Genomic DNA, 17,584 nt, shown 5'->3' with positions numbered 1-17,584 from the left:
GCAAAAGGCCAAGAGGATAGGTTGGCAAAGTAAGGTGAAGAGGATTGCCTTGGAGTCCACAATTTACCAAATTTGGGCAACAAGGAGTCGTATGACTTTTGAAAATAGGATAAAGCTAAAGGGGTGTATAGATAGCTTTGCAGAATTATAAAATGACTAAAATACCCTTGATTTGTTCAACCCACACTCTCTCTCTCTTACCTCGTCTCTGCTTTGCTCTTCTCTCATTTGTTTCTTTCTCGCACTCGCCTCTGCGCCTCGCCATTGCCCTCGCCGCTTGTTGATTGCCGCCACCCATTGCACCTCAGTTGGTTTGGGTGGTCGCCGGTTGCCGAAGATTGTAGCGATGAGGCGATAAGGCACAGAGACGAGGAGGCTAGGCAAGGAGGCGCAGAAGAGAGGCAGCGAGGTGGTGAGAGGAGGCGGGAGGCAATGAAGTCGTAGGTGAGGGCGAGGCGGCAGCGAGGTTGCAGGCGGGCGACAAGAAAGGGAGAGAGATAGAGAAATAAGTGAACAAATAGTGATATATCGAGATTTTTAGCGTCTGTGAAGGGGTACCCCTTCTGTACGAATAGTGCGACCTTTCAAAATATGAAACTCCAAACATTATTAGAAGGATTAAAATATTAGTATTCAATATTATATTTACCTTGTATCCTTTTATGTTTTAGTTCATTATGAGACTAGCTATGGGTTAGACCGCCTGATTCCTATCATGTATTTTTTAGGATTATCCAGTTCTTTGTACATTTTTTGAACTATATAATTAACATTTTTTTTATCCAAAAAAAAAAAAAAAAGGAATTTGAAATGCAGGAAGGCGTGGTGGAGGCGGGCGTGCGGTTCAACTCGTCAATGCGTTCCCGCCGCCGCAGCAGCCAGCAGGAGGAGGACGCCACCTTCGTAGAAGTCAAATGTTACAGAGTTTAAGGAAAGGATCATCTTTCGCCATCTCTGTTAGTATTTGGGAAGCGGATCAGACTTGACTTGAAGCAATTACTGGTATGTTGATTGGTGCCTCAGGCTCGGCCCTCCTCATTCAAACATGAGAAAACGATGACTGCTTCGGCTTCCTACTTTCAGAGCCCTCTTCACTTCTTCTCTCTCCGTTCTTCACCTCTCCCCCTGAAGCCCAGACCTCACTCACTTCATAGTTGCACGCTTTTCCATTCTGCAGCCTCTGCCAATTCCTCCACCTCTCATGGCTTCCCCAATCTCTTGCAAGGCCGCATTTCTCACTCTCATCTCCTTCAAATCCACGCTCGCGTGATCCGGGTTGGCGCCCACCAAGACAATCTCGTAGCCACTCGTCTAATTGGCCATTACCCATCTCACTTGGCTCTTCGAGTATTTCTTCAACTACGAACTCCCAACATCTTCCCTTTCAATGCAGTCCTCAGGGTCTTTGCCGAACACGGGATCTGCTCTCATGTTTTCTTCATCTTCAACAGGTTAAAATCGCGGTCGATTTTCCCCAATGGCTTCACGTTTTCTTTTCTTCTCAAGGCCTGCCTTCGAGCCACTGATGCGCATTGGGTTGAACAGATTCATACCCACGTTCTGAAAGCCGGTTTCGTGCGTGACCCTTTTGTTTGCAGCGGTCTGCTTTCTGTTTACGCCAGAGGTGTGAAGGATTTGGCGGCTGCACGGAAGGCGTTCGATGAAATGCCTGATAGAAGTATGGTTTGTTGCTGGACTTCTTTAGTTACTGGGTGCGCTCAGTCGGGTCAGGCTGAGGAGGCTTTGCGCCTTTTCTTGTCCATGGTTAAGGAGGGATTGAAGCCGGAAGATGATACTCTGGTCAATGTCCTATCTGTCTGTTCAAATCTTGAGATTGTAGAAATTGAGAATTGGGTAAAGATCTTATCACGATTTGTCGATGATGCTCATTCTGAAAACTTCGAGCTCGATTCAATTAGAACCGTTCTTGTTTATTTATGTGGGAAACGTGGAGAGATTGACAGAAGTAGAGAAACATTTGACAAGATTAGTGCCGATGGAAAAAGAAGTGTGCTCCCTTGGAATGCTATGATAAATGCATATGTTCAAAACGGTTCCCCTTTGGAGGCCTTGAGTATCTTTGACGGGATGATGGAGAACCCTAATCGTCGACCCAACCATGTCACGATGGTGAGCGTGCTGTCAGCTTGTGCTCAAACTGGCGATCTAGACCGTGGAATGCGGGCTCATGAATACATGAAATCTGAAGGGAGGAAAGGCATTCTATCTATGAATAAAAACTTAGCTACTGCATTGATAGACATGTATTCCAAGTGTGGGAGTCTGGCAAAGGCGAGAGAGGTGTTCGACCAGATGCTCACCAAAGACATTATCTCGATCAATGCTATGATCATTGGGCTTGCAATCAATGGTGAAGGAGAGGATGCATTAAGGCTTTTCTCAGAAGTTCAAGATTTTGGTTTTCGCCCGAATGAAGGAACCTTCCTCGGCGCTCTTTGTGCGTGTAGTCACTCCGGGCTGTTAGAGCGAGGACGCCAGATCTTCCTAGACATGTACAGCAAACATTTTGCCCCACCTAAACCAGAGCATTATGCTTGCTACATTGATCTCCTTGCTCGGACGGGCCATGTTGAAGAAGCACTCGAAGTTGTTAACTCCATGCCTTTTGAGCCCACCAAGTTCGTGTGGGGGGCTCTGCTTGGGGGTTGTCTCCTTCACAACAGATCCGCAATGGCGCAGCATATCTCCAAAATGCTCGTCAAGGTGGACCCTCAAAACTCTGCCGGCTATGTGCTGCAGTCGAATGCATTTGCAGTCGGCCGTCGATGGGGGGAAGTATCAGGGATGAGGTGGCTTATGCGCGAGCAGGGCGTGAGGAAGCAGCCAGGGTGCAGCTGGATTAGCATCAACGGGATTGTGCATGAATTTCTGGTGGGTTCCCCGTTGCATCCTCAGATTAATTGATACCATATATTGTACATTGGATGGATTGGTAAAAGAAATGAAGCTAGCAGTAGCAGTCCTTAGGGATGCCATGGTGCAGATGCTGCTTCATATTTAACCACTCTGCTACATGCAACCTGTTACAATTACGGTGGTGCCTGAGAGTAGAAAATGGGATGGAATTTCAATTCTCACCTCACCTCTTAGGAATTCTAATTCATTGATTTCAAGTCTCCACTTTTTGAACAAAAATGGAATTCGAATTTTATGAAAAAAAAAAAAACTGTTTAATAGAATTTTTTAGAATTTGAGTAGAAAATGAATTTCACCTTTATTTTTCACTCTGATCAAACGCACCCTTACTTCTTCACTTTACTGATTTATCATTCACATCACATCTCCACTCTGAACATTAGGACACATAAATAAAAAATAGATATGATATGAAATGAAAATAAAAAAATATTAATTTTTTTAAAAAAAGTAAAAAATAAAAACATGAGAAAAATATGTAAATAAAAAAAATATAAGGATCTTTTTGTAAATATAATTTTTATTATAAAAATTATAAAAAAATAAATATTCAATTTAAAAATAAACATAAAACCTATTATGCAGTCAAATAAATTTTAGAAACAAATAATGAATTTTTTTTTTATCTCTAATTGGGAAGAAAATGTCACAAAAAGTTTTTAAAATTATAAAAATAATTTAAAAATATTTTTTAACATTTTAAAAAGAAAAACATTTTAGAAACAAAATATTTCAAAAATATTTTTGAAAATATTTATAAAAAGGTTATATGTATAAATTGCAAAAATATTTCAAACAATGATGTATAAATTGCAATAATGTTGGGTAGATTAGATGAAAGGTTCAAATATGCTACCTAACAATGATATGGAGAACAATTGAAATTCAAAGGCTAATAATTAATGGATAAATGACTAAATATTTTTTAAATAATATTATAAGTGATAATTGATGATGGTATTTTACATTCTTATTAGCTGAGGTATTAGATAAAAGAAATAATAATATATAATCTCTTAAACCTCATCCAATAAAGAAATATTACATAACTAATGACACTGTCATCAACCATGACTCTTAACATTATTTATTTATTTTTTTATAAGTTAAAACTTAAAAACAGTTTTCAATTTGAAAGATTATCATCAAATTCAATGCAAAGGGAAAATTGCCTTTCACTCATGGTCGTTCAATTCCTTGTAGATGTGTCACACATAAATTTATTATATATTTATATTAATATGATATATAATATAATATATTAATATATAAATATTATAATTAAGAGTCCAATTAATATTATTTTTATATTCTAAGAATCTTATTACTAACTACTAAGTGTTAATCGCAGCGATATAGCGACAGATTTGAAATTTCATTAAATCAAATCTTTTTTATGTATAAAAAAAAGATATAAATTAATTTTTTTTCATATAAAATCGAGTGGTAAATCACGCACCTTAGATGGAATTAGATTTGAAATTTGATCAAATCAAATCTTCACATCTATAAAAAAGATATACGATGATTTTGTTTCCATATATACTTTCTCTCTCAAATCTTAGAAAATTTTTCTAACCAATTACAAAAGAAAAAAAAAAAATTGTTTGGGTAAGCATTATCTTCTTTGTGTAAACCATCCTAAAAAATCTAACCAATGTGATATATATATATATGTGTATATATAATATGATTTAATTAATGATATATATCTTCTCTCTTAAAACCACTTTAAACCCTCCCATAATCTCTCTCCCTCAGAACGAACACCGCTCTCTCTCTCCCCCTCTCCCTGTGCTTCCGTTACAGATTCAATGGAGAGAAGAGAAAGAGGCAACCCTGAATGGTTCACGAGCAATGGCGAAAGCTCTGGTATGTCTTCATCATCGTCGAGGCAGAATATCTGGAACCCGCCAGCGGCGATGCCGGAAAACCGGTCGCCGTCTTACTCGTCGAGTTTTTCTTGGGTGGGAAACCCTCCCCAGCAGAGATTACCGACGACGTTGCCGGAATCCCGCCCTTTTCAACCTTTCCGGCCGGAGAACAACAATCTATACGCTCCTTTCTCCTTCGGCAGGGAGAACGTTAGCTCGCTCACTGTAAACCCTAATCCATTTATCGAAGATGATTTCAGCGCCCTGAATCTCTCAACCCCCATTCGTCAGTCTCCGGTTTACGGCGGCTCTCCCGCAGTGGGTTACGGCGGCGGGTCTATTCAGGGAACCAACGTTAACTCAGCTTTGGGTTACGGCGGCGGGTCTATTCAGGGAAACAACGTTAACTCAGCTTTGGGTTACTGCGGCGGGTCTATTCAGGGAAACAACGTTAACTCAGCTTTTGGTTCTTCTAGTATTGGAATGGGTTATTCTCGGTTGCCGTATCCCCCGGCGCCGGAGAATTCCTATTTGCAGAGGCTGAGAGTTCAATCGGCTGTAAGGGGACAGATGGGTTTGTGCGTTCAGCCCCAACTCGATCACAATTCAGAAGCTTTTCAAATCCATTCGAATAGCTTGTATCCAAATTCTGTAAATAATAATGGGGGGCCAAGCGGTTTTCCGGCGACAAACAGAATCCCCTCAATTGTATTTCGGCCCCCGGCAAATCCAGACTCGTTTCAGTTGGTTCCCAAGGCCTCAAACAATTCAACTCGAAACGGGTTTAGGCTCGAAACGAATTCCCGCTGCAGGCTGAAATCAAGAAACAACAGATTCAAAGCCGATAATTCGAGCGTCTCGAGTTCTTTGTATAGCAACGATCTCTATCCCACCGGCCGGCGTTCGAGTTTCTCGTCGTTGGATGAACTGAGAGGCAAGATTCATCTCGTGGCGAGGGATCAAAGCGGCTGCCGGTTCCTGCAAGGAAAGTTTGAGACCGGCTCGCCGGAAGAAGTCGACTTGATTTTCTCGGAGATCAAAGATCATGTCCCGGAACTAATGCTGGACCAGTTCGGAAACTATCTCATTCAGAAGCTTTTCGACGTTTGCAGCCCCGACCAAATTACCCAAATCCTTCTTCTCTTGATCGGTGATGAGAACCAACTCATCAATATATGCACTGATACATATGGGTATGGCTTCTTGCTGTTGATATATTATTGTGATCTTTTTTGATTCTTTACTTGATTTCCGTTTTCCTTTTTTCTTTGGTTGTTCGCCATTGTTGTAGAACTCGGGCGATGCAGAAGCTGCTGGAATGTGTTAAAACGCCGGGGCAAAGATCTCTGATTTCGTCTGTTCTGGGGCGGAACGGCCTTTTACTGTGCAAGAACTTGAATGGTCACCATGTGGTTGAACATTGTTTGAAATATTTCTCTAGGGAGGATAACAAGGTTTGATTCTAGAATCATCTTATTTATGTTTTCCTTTATACATTCTGCAATCTGATGAACACATATGCAACATATTTCTTCTTGTTACATATATACACACGTCTAAGCAATTTATATTGATCCTTCTTTGTGAATAATCCCATGTGATTCCCCCGACTAGGTAGCACAAATGGTTGATGTTCTCTTCCAATATAAGCAATCTGGTTATGCCCAAGAGCCTAAATGTTTGAGCCTAAATGAACGAGTTAATTAATGATATAATGCTATCATTATTTAAGATTGAATACTATCCTAGCTAGGTGTAGAACAAGGTTATATCACGCCTAATTTTATAAGTGAAATGAGGGGCCGGCTCTATTCTTTCTGCTACGTATATCCCTTGCAATCTAAACTTATCTTTTTTAATTTATAAGTTAAAAGAATTGAATAAGAGATTGAGCAAACGTTTTAGACTTTAGTGGCAACGTTATAAACTCGTTCACCACTTAAATTAGGATACACCCATGAGAGGAGATGACCACAGTAGAATACTTAAGGGAGTACCTAAAAGACTCATAATAACTCAAACACAAGACCACAAGTTGACCTTCATGTGTTCCTCCCTCTCACCTTCAACCGAATGTCTCTCTTTCTACAGCTTCTCATAGAAATAGTGGCTGATAACTGCCTTGATGTCGCAACGGACAAAAGCGGATGCTGCGTTCTGCAACAATGTCTGCCAAATGCCGAGGGAGAAACCCTAGAGCGCATGATGGCTGAAATCATAGCAAACGCGGTCTTCCTTTCTGAACATCCTTATGGGTTTGTTACTTTCTCTCCTCTCCTCTACTTTCATTAGCTTACAAACATTGATCTTTTCTGTATTGACTTACTTCAAATATGATCAATGTGTGTGTGTGTGTGTGTGTGAGAGAGAGAGAGAGAGAGAGAGAGCAAGACATTGATTTTCTCAACATTTCAGAAATTATGTTGTGCAATATATGCTGGCGATGAAGTTTCCTGAGGCTATAGAAGAGATATTGGCACAGCTTGCTGGTAATTACGTCTCCATCTCCATGAACAAGTATGGAAGCAATGTGGTGGAGAGGTGTCTGCGCGATCTGGAATACGATCAGGTTGCGCAGATCATCGAGGAGATTATCCATAGCCCGAACTTCTTGATGGTTCTTCAGGACCCTTTCGGGAACTATGTCGCGCAGCGCACCTATGTCACGTCGAAGGTACGTTCTTGATCGTCTCAAAAAGCCATTAATTCCAGAGCTTGAGTGTTTGTCATCACATGCAATACCAACCCTTGATGACCAATAACAACGATGTTCTTCATGTAATGTGTTCCATCTCTTTCTCTCAGGGAGCTCTTCGCAGCACGGTGGTTAACCTGATTCAAATACATTACCCTTTCCTGCACAGCCATCCCTACGGGAAGCGGGTGCTGGCAGTGATCAGAGGCAGAAAGAATCGCGTTTAGGGTTTGCAGAAAAGTTCTCGCTTATCTTCTTGGCATGCATGCATGCATCATCATGTTCGTGTTGTTGGTACTTCTAGTAGAATAACTGTGTTGACTGTTTGGTCTTTGCCTTTACTAATATGTTTGTGGTTGTCTCTATCGATCGGTCGGTCTAGTTTAATTTCCATTAGGGGAATTAATAAGTTGGCTAGAAAATTAATTAGTTTTTTATCTACTGCCCTAATATGCAGCTTTCCCCAGTTGTAATAGTTGTTTGTTGTTGAACATATGTTAGAGACTACGTTCGGATGCTAATGCTGCTGCTGCTGTTGCTTGTTATGTACTAAATGACCCTAATCCCTGAATTTTGGCTTCTTAGTTTCATGTGCTTTGGCTGTCGAAGCCACATTTTAATTCCCAGATTCTACCATTAATTTCTATTATTATTGCTTCTTGTTATTAATATTTTGCCTTTGCTAAGGGTGCCCTCTTAAAATAGGGTACTAGCCTCCTTTTGGGGTAATGAAAGGGTTTTTACTAACAAAATTTTAATTTTTATAGGCGTCGTTATTAGCATTTGTTAACTAAAAATATTTCTACTTAAAGACATCCTCAATCATCTTGATTGCTTTAAAATGTTTAAGTTCATATTTTTCAAGAGAATAATGTTAATTATTGTTTTAAAGGTAATGGCAAAGGTGTGGTAAATATTTGTTGTCAAATGTATCTTTCTTTTATTCCGAAAATTAATTTTGTTAGTTGATAAAATGTTGCTATATTTTGCTTCTGCTAAAGGTGTCCTCTTAAAATAGGGTATCCCAAATCGCCTCTCTTTTTATATGGGGTTTTTACTAACAAAATTTTTATTATTATAAGGGTTGTTATTAGTATTTGTTAACTAAAAATATTTTTACTGACAATTTTATAAAATGTTATAATTAAAAGCACTTTCGAAAGATGTTGTAAATATTTGTTGTCTAACGTACATATTTTGTATCTGTAAAAATAATTTTGTGATAAAGTGTTGCAGTGATTTGTTTTTGTTAAGAGTATCGATAATCTGCGTCTATTTAAGCGGTCAAGCTCCAAACTTTGGCTCTCAACCCACATATTCATCCACTTAGGCTAAAAACGTTTTGAGTCTTGGGTTTTAGATTTGATGGGATAGTCTCCGCCAAAAATTATGCGTTGATCAAAGACTTTTTGAGTTTTTCACATAAAAAAAAAATATCCCCTTAAAATAAGGTACCACAAATAGCCTCTCTTTTTATATGGTAATAAAAGGGTTTTTACTAAAAAAAAAAATCTCATTATAGGGGTCGTTATTAGTATTTGTTAACCAAACAAATTTTTACTTAATAATGTAATTTATTGTTCTAAGGATAATGATTAAGGTACAGTAAATAATTGTTTTCAAATGTACTTTGTTTTTAGTCTCAAAAATAATTTTATTAATTAATAAAGTATTACAAAAGACAATAAATTCCTCAAATACAATATCTTTTTTTTTTTTTTTACCATAAAAGAACACCTATTTAACCTTAAACATTATTACCATGTAACGCTTGAAAAATAACAATTTTTATAAGAATAATGACATATAGGAACATACCTATGCATGTAGCCAAATTAAATACCACAAAATTTAATGCATGGGCAATTTTGTCTTTTTCACTCATTTGGTTGCTGAATTTGACCACTCACTCCTCCAACAAATTCACTTTAATAAGATTTATTAAGTAATTAATTTGACATAAATTGTTGGGTAGTCCAATTGATATCACTTATTACACATAATAAATAAATATAAAAATAAATTTTGAGACACGTAGATTTAACATGATTTAATCTAAATCTCTATCGCTCTACCATATAATTCTGATATACCTAATTTCATAATTTCAATTACATCTTAATTCAAGCTCTCGTCGCCTTTTAATTACTAAATATGCATCTTTATTTATAAATATAATAGTTATAAAAAATTTATTTTTATCACACTTTGCACCTCATCTCACCTATATATATTCAAATTTATAAATATAAGTTTTATGTGTAGCTTTTATAGAAATTTAAAATTAAACATATATTTAGAGGGTGAGCACGAATTACTCAAATCAAATAAATTGAATATGTTCTAAAAGTCAAACTAAATCAATTGAATAGATGTTCAAACAAAATAATTTTAAAAAAATCAAATCGATCAAAAAATTAAAAGAATAACCAGAAAGAAAAAAATATATCATTTTTGACATTTTGACTAATTTAATTATTTTATTTTATTTTAATATTAAGACTGTATCAAAGCGAAATACTAAAATACTCAAACTTAAAAACTGAACCGAACTAATTTACAATTTGAACCGAATCAAATCAAAATTTTTGACCAATTTAATTATTTTAATTTAACTAAAATATTCTTTACCTCTACATATATTTTTTATTTATTTTTTAAAACTATTTTCAAACCAAAATGGGTAAAAGGTGTTGCCCATTCTTTTAGCAAGTCAGGCTCACAAATGTAGGGACACTATGTACGGCAAGATCTTTGACTACGGAGACTCTAACTCTTGCTTTGACCAATACTTTCTTGATTTATTTTTTTATAATAATTAATTTTTCCTATAAAAAAACATAAAAGGTTGTTCCAATTGATATGTAACTTCCTTCAACTGAATAAATATGTTTTATGGCCATCGAATCTATTAAATTAAATCACTAATGGGAGTTTGACTATTTCTTAAAACAGTTTCACAAAATACTAAAAATCACAAAATGCATCAAAAGTTTAGTTAAAAGACACAATCATATCCTAATACGTCTAAACTACTACGATCATTAAAAATTAGTGGTCGTTAAGAATTTTTTTAGGTTCAATTAAAAGGCATTAGACATTTAATTTTATATGATAATTTACTAATTGGTTAAATCAAAATCGACTATTAACGTCGATTTTTTCAATAGTCTAAACCACCACCAATTACCCAAATCAACAAATCGTGATTTGAGAGTTTAGGTTGATTTGGTTTGAGTTGTCCCAAATGAGTTAAATTTTAAATTGCACAAATATGAAAATGGAATATGAAACGGAAAAGAAAATGGAGAAACGATAATTTTTATAAAAGTAAAAAATTGAAACATTGGGAAACATGTCAATAAAGAATATATATATATTTTTGTAAATATAATTTTTAATATTAAAAATTAATATATTATATATAAAATTCCCTTATATTTTTATATTATATAGTATAAGAGAATTTTTTTTCCTTCTCTAACCTTTTCATGGACTGAAACACGTTTTCAAATGGAAGACACATTTATGATAGTTTTCTAATATTATAAGATGACCCCAAAGTATTTTTAAAATTATAGAAATGGCACAAAAATATTTTATTAGTGTCTCTCTAAGTGTTTTCGTGCATCATATATGTTGGGATGAAATTCGAGTTATTTGGATTCAACTGTACTACCAAATTTGTAGTCAAATAGATTTTTTTGTTTTTACTTTGAAGATTTTGAAAACAAAAACTAAAATTTAAAAAAAAAAAAATAAGATTGAACATGCCCTTAATGATTTATAAATAAAAAATAAAAACAACTATAAACTCAAAAAATTGGTAGAAGAGACCATGTCAGCAGATGGGAGTTGCGGGCCTTAGGCCATTTAAAATTTGGAATCCCTTTAAAAAATAATAAAAATATGAAAAATTTATTAAAACCCATTTTTAATACTAAAATATTTATCATTAAAAATTTATTAGGCTTCTTTTTGGTAAAAAATATTTTTATCATTTAATTTGATCAAAAAAATTTATTAAGTCTCCTAAAAAAAAGCCCCTAAACATAGGTTTCACAGGCCGATGCCTTAACCCAACCCTGAAAATAGGTAATGGAGGCCACATAGATCTTGGGATGACGCCCCCTTGTGAATGCTTTTATCGTCCAATCTCAAAAAAAATTGGTAAAAGAGATAAATTAAAAAATTCATTTCGTAACGGTTAAAATTTAAACAAAGACACATCACAAATATGAAGGCGGCGAAATATAAATTTTTCTATATGGCCGTATCGTTGGGCTCTGCCCCCGCGGGAAAAGGCCACATGGATCTTACTCGATCAAGCACACGTGATTCTGTTAATTACAGTAAAATGTTTTATAATTATGTGGGGATTTGCTTAATTAATAAAATAGATTATTAAGAATTATTTTTCTAGAAAAGTATTTTCGTGAGAATAATACGTTTTATGCTTCTTTGTCCAGCGCGAAAAAGTGCCAGTGTTGAAGCGACGTCGTATTCGTATTCTCCAAAGCGTAAGCCCGTAACTGGAGAACGCGCCTCTATTGACTTTCGAAAATGGAAATGGCGGCATTAGTTCTCTCTCTCTCTCTCTCTCTCTCTCTCTCTCTCTCTCTCTCTCTTCACGCCAAATTGATCTTCTTCTGTGTTCTGCTAACACGCTTCGTTAATTGATTCAAAAACCCAAAACCCTCGATCTTCTTGGCATGGACGAGCAAGAAAATAGTGTTCGCTCCAAGAAGCGGCCATTGGCTTCCATGGCCACGCCCGGTCCGTCTCCGCAGCCGCCGCCTCGAACCAAGAAGCGAGTCCCTTTGGGTGATCTCACCAACTCCCCCGGGTTGAATCGGGAAACTCGGAAGCCCAAACCCGCTTTGAGGAAGGAGAAGGTCGAGGAGTCGGTTGGCCCGGAGATTGTTTCGAGTTGCGAGGTTCCTCAGAAATCTGCTTATGCGCCCCTTATATATCTGCATCTTCACTCCTTGGAGGTATACATAATCAAGTTCCAGCGTGTTATTCGTTTGTTTCTTTTTTTGGTATATATCTGTTTGGTTCCTAAGAAAACGGAAGGTCAAGCAAAATAACAAGAAAGTTTCCCTCAGAGGTTATCGAAGTTACACTCAATTTAAGTAATTTTGAATAGCGGCTTGACGTCACCATCTATTGGAATCTAGATCTGGAATCCTTCTTCGTCATTAATTGGTTCTTTCTTGCTGAAGTCACTAAAACCGTTACCCAGAAGAGTCAAACGGTATAGGCCAAGTTATCGGGCATTTTCTAAAAGTGGAAAAAGAAACTAAAAGAAAGACCCAACTAAGCTTTCATATGGTATAATGATTGGCATGCCTGGAGTTTTCCGTTTCCTCGTATACAATTATGCAAAATTGGATTTTAAGTTTTAAACCTTTCGTTTCTATTTCCGGCCCTTTCTTTAGAAAGAACCTTAAGGTTTGTGTTTTCTTTTTTTGTTTTTGTTAATTAAGACCTAAAGTTTGTGGTTTGATGTACCTGTATATACCTAGTTTTGTGAGGATTGATTGAACTAATGTATCATTGACAATAAATATAAGCTGACTTGGCCTAATGGTAGAACGGTCAGTGTACCGGGTGTTGGATAACCTGAAATCACAATAGAAAGTTGCCCTGATGCGGCCGCAGGAAGCTCTCTGATCAGATTTCTAAATTAGACCTTAGAAAAGAGGCAGAATATGGCTACTGTATATTACATCAAAGAATAATTGCAAGGTAACAATGAGTGCAGAGACTCTAGTGAGAGAACGAATAAGGTATTCCCCTATATGGCTATATTTGTGGGTACATTATTTATCCTTGAGGAGGTATGGTAGTGTTAGGGAGTATTTGGCGGAGACATCTCTATCCTGGCATGATAGATGTCGCCCTTCATTATCTTGCTTATCATCATCCCACACTTTCTCGGGTCATTTGGGGGATTAGTTAGCGGCCCTGATATAACTCGAGTGTGGGACCCTAGACATCGGCGATACCTGGGTGTGCTGGGAGTTCATGTTCTTTGATGCCACCATGTCTGGATGCTTGCAAGTGAGCATATTTCATAGGTACAGAGTGAGCCTCTCGTTTATTAGAGCTGTTTAATTTCTGGTTGAGAGCTTTTGACGTGGCATTCAGCTTCCCTACAAATCCCTTTCACCTCAACCTCAAGATATGGATTGATGAGTAGTTGTTTTTCTTTTCCTTCATAAGAGTTGTGTTGATTAGTTGAAACAAGCTTTGATTAGTCCACCTGTGATCTTAATATAGGTAGAGGAGAACAGGAGACCCTTGCCTGGCTACATGGAAAAGGTTCAAAAGGATGTTAATCCAGCAATGCGAGAAATTCTATTGAATTGGTTGGTCGAAGTTGCAGAGGAATACAAACTTGTCTCGGACACCCTTTTTCTGACTGTATCTTACATTGACAGATTCCTATCCTGTCATTCTGTAAGCAGAAACAAGCTTCAGCTTCTTGGTGTTTCTTGCATGCTTATTGCATCGTATGCACATGAACCTCTTCTTGCATACTACTCTTTTGCTTGGTTGTCAAACGGATTGATTCTCTTAATGGTTCTCTTTTTGGTGCAGTAAGTATGAAGAGATTACTCCTCCCCGTATAGAAGATTTCTGCTACTTAACAGATAATGCTTATACAAAAGAAGAGGTGTGTTTGGCTGCTCAAATTTTTGCTTGATTAATTTATTGCTGCTTGAATGTGTCATATGTGGCTGATTTTACAGGTGGTGAACATGGAGGGAGATGTGCTCCGATTTCTCAACTTCAACATGGGCACCCCCACAACAAAAAATTTTCTGAGGCAGGAACACTGTCCTCGCATTATGTAGTTTCTTTTATCATTTTTGTAATCCAAACACTTGTTCCGTTGGTCCCTACTTCAATTGTCTGCCCCTCCTTTGCAGGATCTTTATCAGGGTTGCTCAAGAGAACAGCACGATTGGTCATCCTCCTCATGTTGTTGTTATCATTATGCCTCTAGCTTTATAAACATTCTTCTACTCATTTTTGTTGTCCCTGATTCAGTATCTTCTGTGCCATTCCAGGTATACAATTTGCAGATGGAGTTTTTGGGTTGCTATCTTGCGGAGTTAGGCTTGCTAGATTATGAGTGTCTGCGCTTCTTGCCATCAACTGTTGCTGCTTCAGCCATCTTTCTTTCTCGATTTACAGTCCAGCCAAAGATGCACCCATGGGTAAGGACGCCTCCATTCCAATTTATAGTCTCAAGATATAATAACTAGATCTCCTTGCAATTGAATTTGCCTCTGCTGCCGAAGGAGAAAGATGATATGGATTCGCAAAAAGATTGATGAATTTTATTATAAGTTACTTGGTATCAGAAAATCTTTATGTGAACTTGTGATAGGACTGCAAAGAGGTTAGGAATCCCTTGCAAGAAATACTTATCATTAGAGTCCCTGATGAGTATAGTTTCATCTAAAATTATATTCTTTAAGACATCAGTTTTACTGGATAGATCTAGATCTCTGTGCACTCAAATTTGCTTGTATTGCTGAGTGTAAAAGATGGCAGGTTGGTAAATAGATTATCTCAATTCTCAAGGGTAACTAGAGAACTTTCTAGAACATCTTTGTGTAAACTTATGATAATTTTGAAGATCTTTGAGCCGGTTTCATGCTTAAGTCAACAAAGAGTTTGAGAGGACTTGAAGACTCATGAGAATAATGTTGAATGGCTTACTTTTGGCTCACCTTCAGGTTCTTTTATACTTTTCAGATTGGGTTTGTGTGATGAGTATGAGCTAATTGTGCCCAAATCGTAGAGGATTAGTTGATTTTCCTTAATTTGGTGAGTCCAAGATAGAGTTGAACCGGAATTATTGGATGAGTGTAAGTTATCTTATCTTAGTTTATGGAGTCTGTTTAGGACATATGACACCCTGGAGGCTTGGGATGCCCATCCTCTAATTCTTCATATTAGGTTTGAATTTTTCTGTTCTTTAAATCTTATGAATTACCTTGAATCAAGGACTTAATTAATAGGTCTTCCAGATCTTCTCCTACTTGAATTGTGCTTATAGTGATAACTTTTATTGTGGTTTGGAGAATACTTCAGTATGCATCATTTGCCCAAATTGGATTCCTTTACCTTTCTTGTCTTCAAGGGATTCAAGAATATATTTGGTTTGGAGTCTTTGCTTTTAACGTTATCAAAAACATCATCTAATCTAAGTCAAAATATAAGCTAAAAGTATATTGGCTTTCAACTAACTCTAGTGACGTGATTCTTTATTTTATGTGATTTTTTTTTATTTTTTATTTATATAAGATTATTAGGGCGATGATTACACAATAGTAAATGTATATATTTTCAGATAAGATCCATTTATTATATCATGTTTTTTAACATTCAAATATTTCTATTGACCAATGATAAATGTATTGTGTTTTGAACTATTTAATCAACTAATAGAATTGTTTGAATAATAAAAATAAGATATAATAAATACATCTTATTTTAAAATAAAATACATTTAACATTACCTTTAATAAAATGATAGGGCAGGTTAGAGCAAACAAATTTGACAAACAATCTTCACAAATTATTAAAATTTATAATAATTCAAAATAATGAGGCATCTATTACTAATTTTAAATAAAATTATTATGTGTATCACCTGAGTTTGTGAACATTGTTTGTAGAGATTGCTTTCTCCAATAAAATTAAAATTGACAAAGTGAACCAACCCTAATATGCACAGGGTAAGATCAATTGCCGCAAATTCTACTAGATTTTTCTCTCATCCACATGTTCATGCCCTTTGTCTGTAGAACTTAGAACTGCAATACTCCACCGGTTATAGACCGTTAGAACTGAAGGAATGCGTCCTTGCCATTCATGAATTGCAACTGGGAAGACGAGGACTATGTTTTCAAGCAGTCAGAGACAAATTTATACAACATAAGGTCTCTCTCTCTGTCTTGTCTTCTTGGATGACACTGCAATTCGCTGCAATCCATCTTACACCTGCAAAACCTATTTTACAATCTGACTACAACTCAATGCTTCGTCATTTTAACAGTTCAAGCGCGTCGCTGCGTTGTGTCCTCCCTCAGAGATCCCTGCAAATTATTTCGAGGCCGTTGATGAAAAGACCTCCAAGTCAAGCAGAGTGATCGATTGACAAAGCCCCAAATGAAAGCCTTCGCTAAAGGCTGCTACGAACCAAACTACAGAAGCGGAGAAGCAATCACTTGAAGCTGAAATACCTTGCAACACGGCAGGCTATGGTGATAGCTTGCTTTCCCTTATGTCGGTGGTGATCGAATAGTTTTGGTTTTGCAATCAGATGCAGGTATTGTTTCGTTGGCAGTGTAAGTAAAGCAATCACTTTTTAGTTGCTTGTGGATGGTCATTTTAACGAGAGTTTATTGTCACAATCTAACTCTTACTAATACACAAAGTGTGATCTCTAAATTCTTACAAGTTACTGATATATATCACATGTGAATTTAGACATGTGCCGCTACCAAATGCTTATTACTGATGGTTATCGTTTATTTCCTCAAGGGATTAATCTAGTTTTGTCCTTTCGTCACTTGGGGTGATTATTGTCTATGATATTATGTTTTGAAACGAGGCAAAATACTTAATTTAATTCTTATCATAATTGGGGTGGTATTGTTTTAATTATACCTTATGTAATTTTGAGCTAATTGTATCTTATCATAATTGATTCTATGCGTGAAATGTGCGTATATTAATATCCAAATTATTCTTTACGCATATACAAATTGACTACCATCTTCGTTACAACTTTTTTCTTCAATAGTTGGCGACGAGGTAGATGTAGGTGATCAAGAAACAGAAGATGAAGAGACGAAGTTGCCTCTTGCCTTCCTTGATTGATAGCGGCCTAAGGCGAAAGGCAAAGAGGCGACTTCGTTGAAGACTTCGCCTTTCGCTTTTTCTGATCAATAATAGCATACACTTATTTTGTCAATAGCCACTGAAGGAAAAAAGTTGTGACGAAAATGGTGGTTGGTTTGCAAGCGCATTAAGGGTAACTTGGGTATTTTAG

At 36.6% G+C, this 17,584-nt stretch overlaps 2 protein-coding genes and 1 pseudogene across 2 annotated transcripts; all 3 read left to right on the top strand.

Moving 5' to 3' along the window:
- Positions 1-809: 809 nt before the first annotated feature.
- Positions 810-3,151, top strand: LOC127801221 (putative pentatricopeptide repeat-containing protein At3g08820; annotated as a pseudogene).
- A 1,600-nt stretch (positions 3,152-4,751) lies between these two features.
- On the top strand, positions 4,752-7,733 carry LOC127802255 (putative pumilio homolog 8, chloroplastic). Its single transcript, XM_052337967.1, has 5 exons — positions 4,752-6,004; positions 6,103-6,265; positions 6,903-7,066; positions 7,227-7,485; positions 7,617-7,733. The coding sequence occupies exons 1-5, from the start codon at positions 4,752-4,754 to the stop codon at positions 7,731-7,733; spliced, it is 1,956 nt and encodes a 651-aa protein (XP_052193927.1).
- Positions 7,734-12,084: 4,351 nt separating this feature from the next.
- LOC127802333 (putative cyclin-A3-1) lies at positions 12,085-16,996 on the top strand. Its single transcript, XM_052338077.1, has 8 exons — positions 12,085-12,500; positions 13,792-14,024; positions 14,113-14,188; positions 14,265-14,341; positions 14,445-14,496; positions 14,586-14,735; positions 16,335-16,469; positions 16,586-16,996. Exons 1-8 carry the CDS (start codon positions 12,219-12,221, stop codon positions 16,685-16,687), a joined length of 1,107 nt encoding a protein of 368 aa, XP_052194037.1. The 5' UTR covers positions 12,085-12,218; the 3' UTR covers positions 16,688-16,996.
- The last annotated feature ends 588 nt before the right edge of the window (positions 16,997-17,584 follow it).

Source organism: Diospyros lotus, chromosome 5, assembly GCF_014633365.1.
Source record: "Diospyros lotus cultivar Yz01 chromosome 5, ASM1463336v1, whole genome shotgun sequence".
Taxonomy (NCBI): domain Eukaryota; kingdom Viridiplantae; phylum Streptophyta; class Magnoliopsida; order Ericales; family Ebenaceae; genus Diospyros; species Diospyros lotus.
Note: the sequence above shows the minus strand (reverse complement) of the source record. Positions and strands in the feature narration are given on the sequence as shown.

Excerpts from the sequence above, each read along its gene's own strand:
- LOC127802255 (XM_052337967.1), top strand. The coding sequence starts at position 4,752 with ATGGAGAGAAGAGAAAGAGGCAACCCTGAATGGTTCACGAGCAATGGC. Across the intron at positions 6,266-6,902 it reads TCTCTAGGGAGGATAACAAG|CTTCTCATAGAAATAGTGGC; the intron begins GTTTGATTCTAG and ends CTCTTTCTACAG. Across the intron at positions 7,067-7,226 it reads CTTTCTGAACATCCTTATGG|AAATTATGTTGTGCAATATA; the intron begins GTTTGTTACTTT and ends TCAACATTTCAG.
- LOC127802333 (XM_052338077.1), top strand. The coding sequence starts at position 12,219 with ATGGACGAGCAAGAAAATAGTGTTCGCTCCAAGAAGCGGCCATTGGCT. Across the intron at positions 12,501-13,791 it reads TGCATCTTCACTCCTTGGAG|GTAGAGGAGAACAGGAGACC; the intron begins GTATACATAATC and ends ATCTTAATATAG. Across the intron at positions 14,736-16,334 it reads AGCCAAAGATGCACCCATGG|AACTTAGAACTGCAATACTC; the intron begins GTAAGGACGCCT and ends CTTTGTCTGTAG.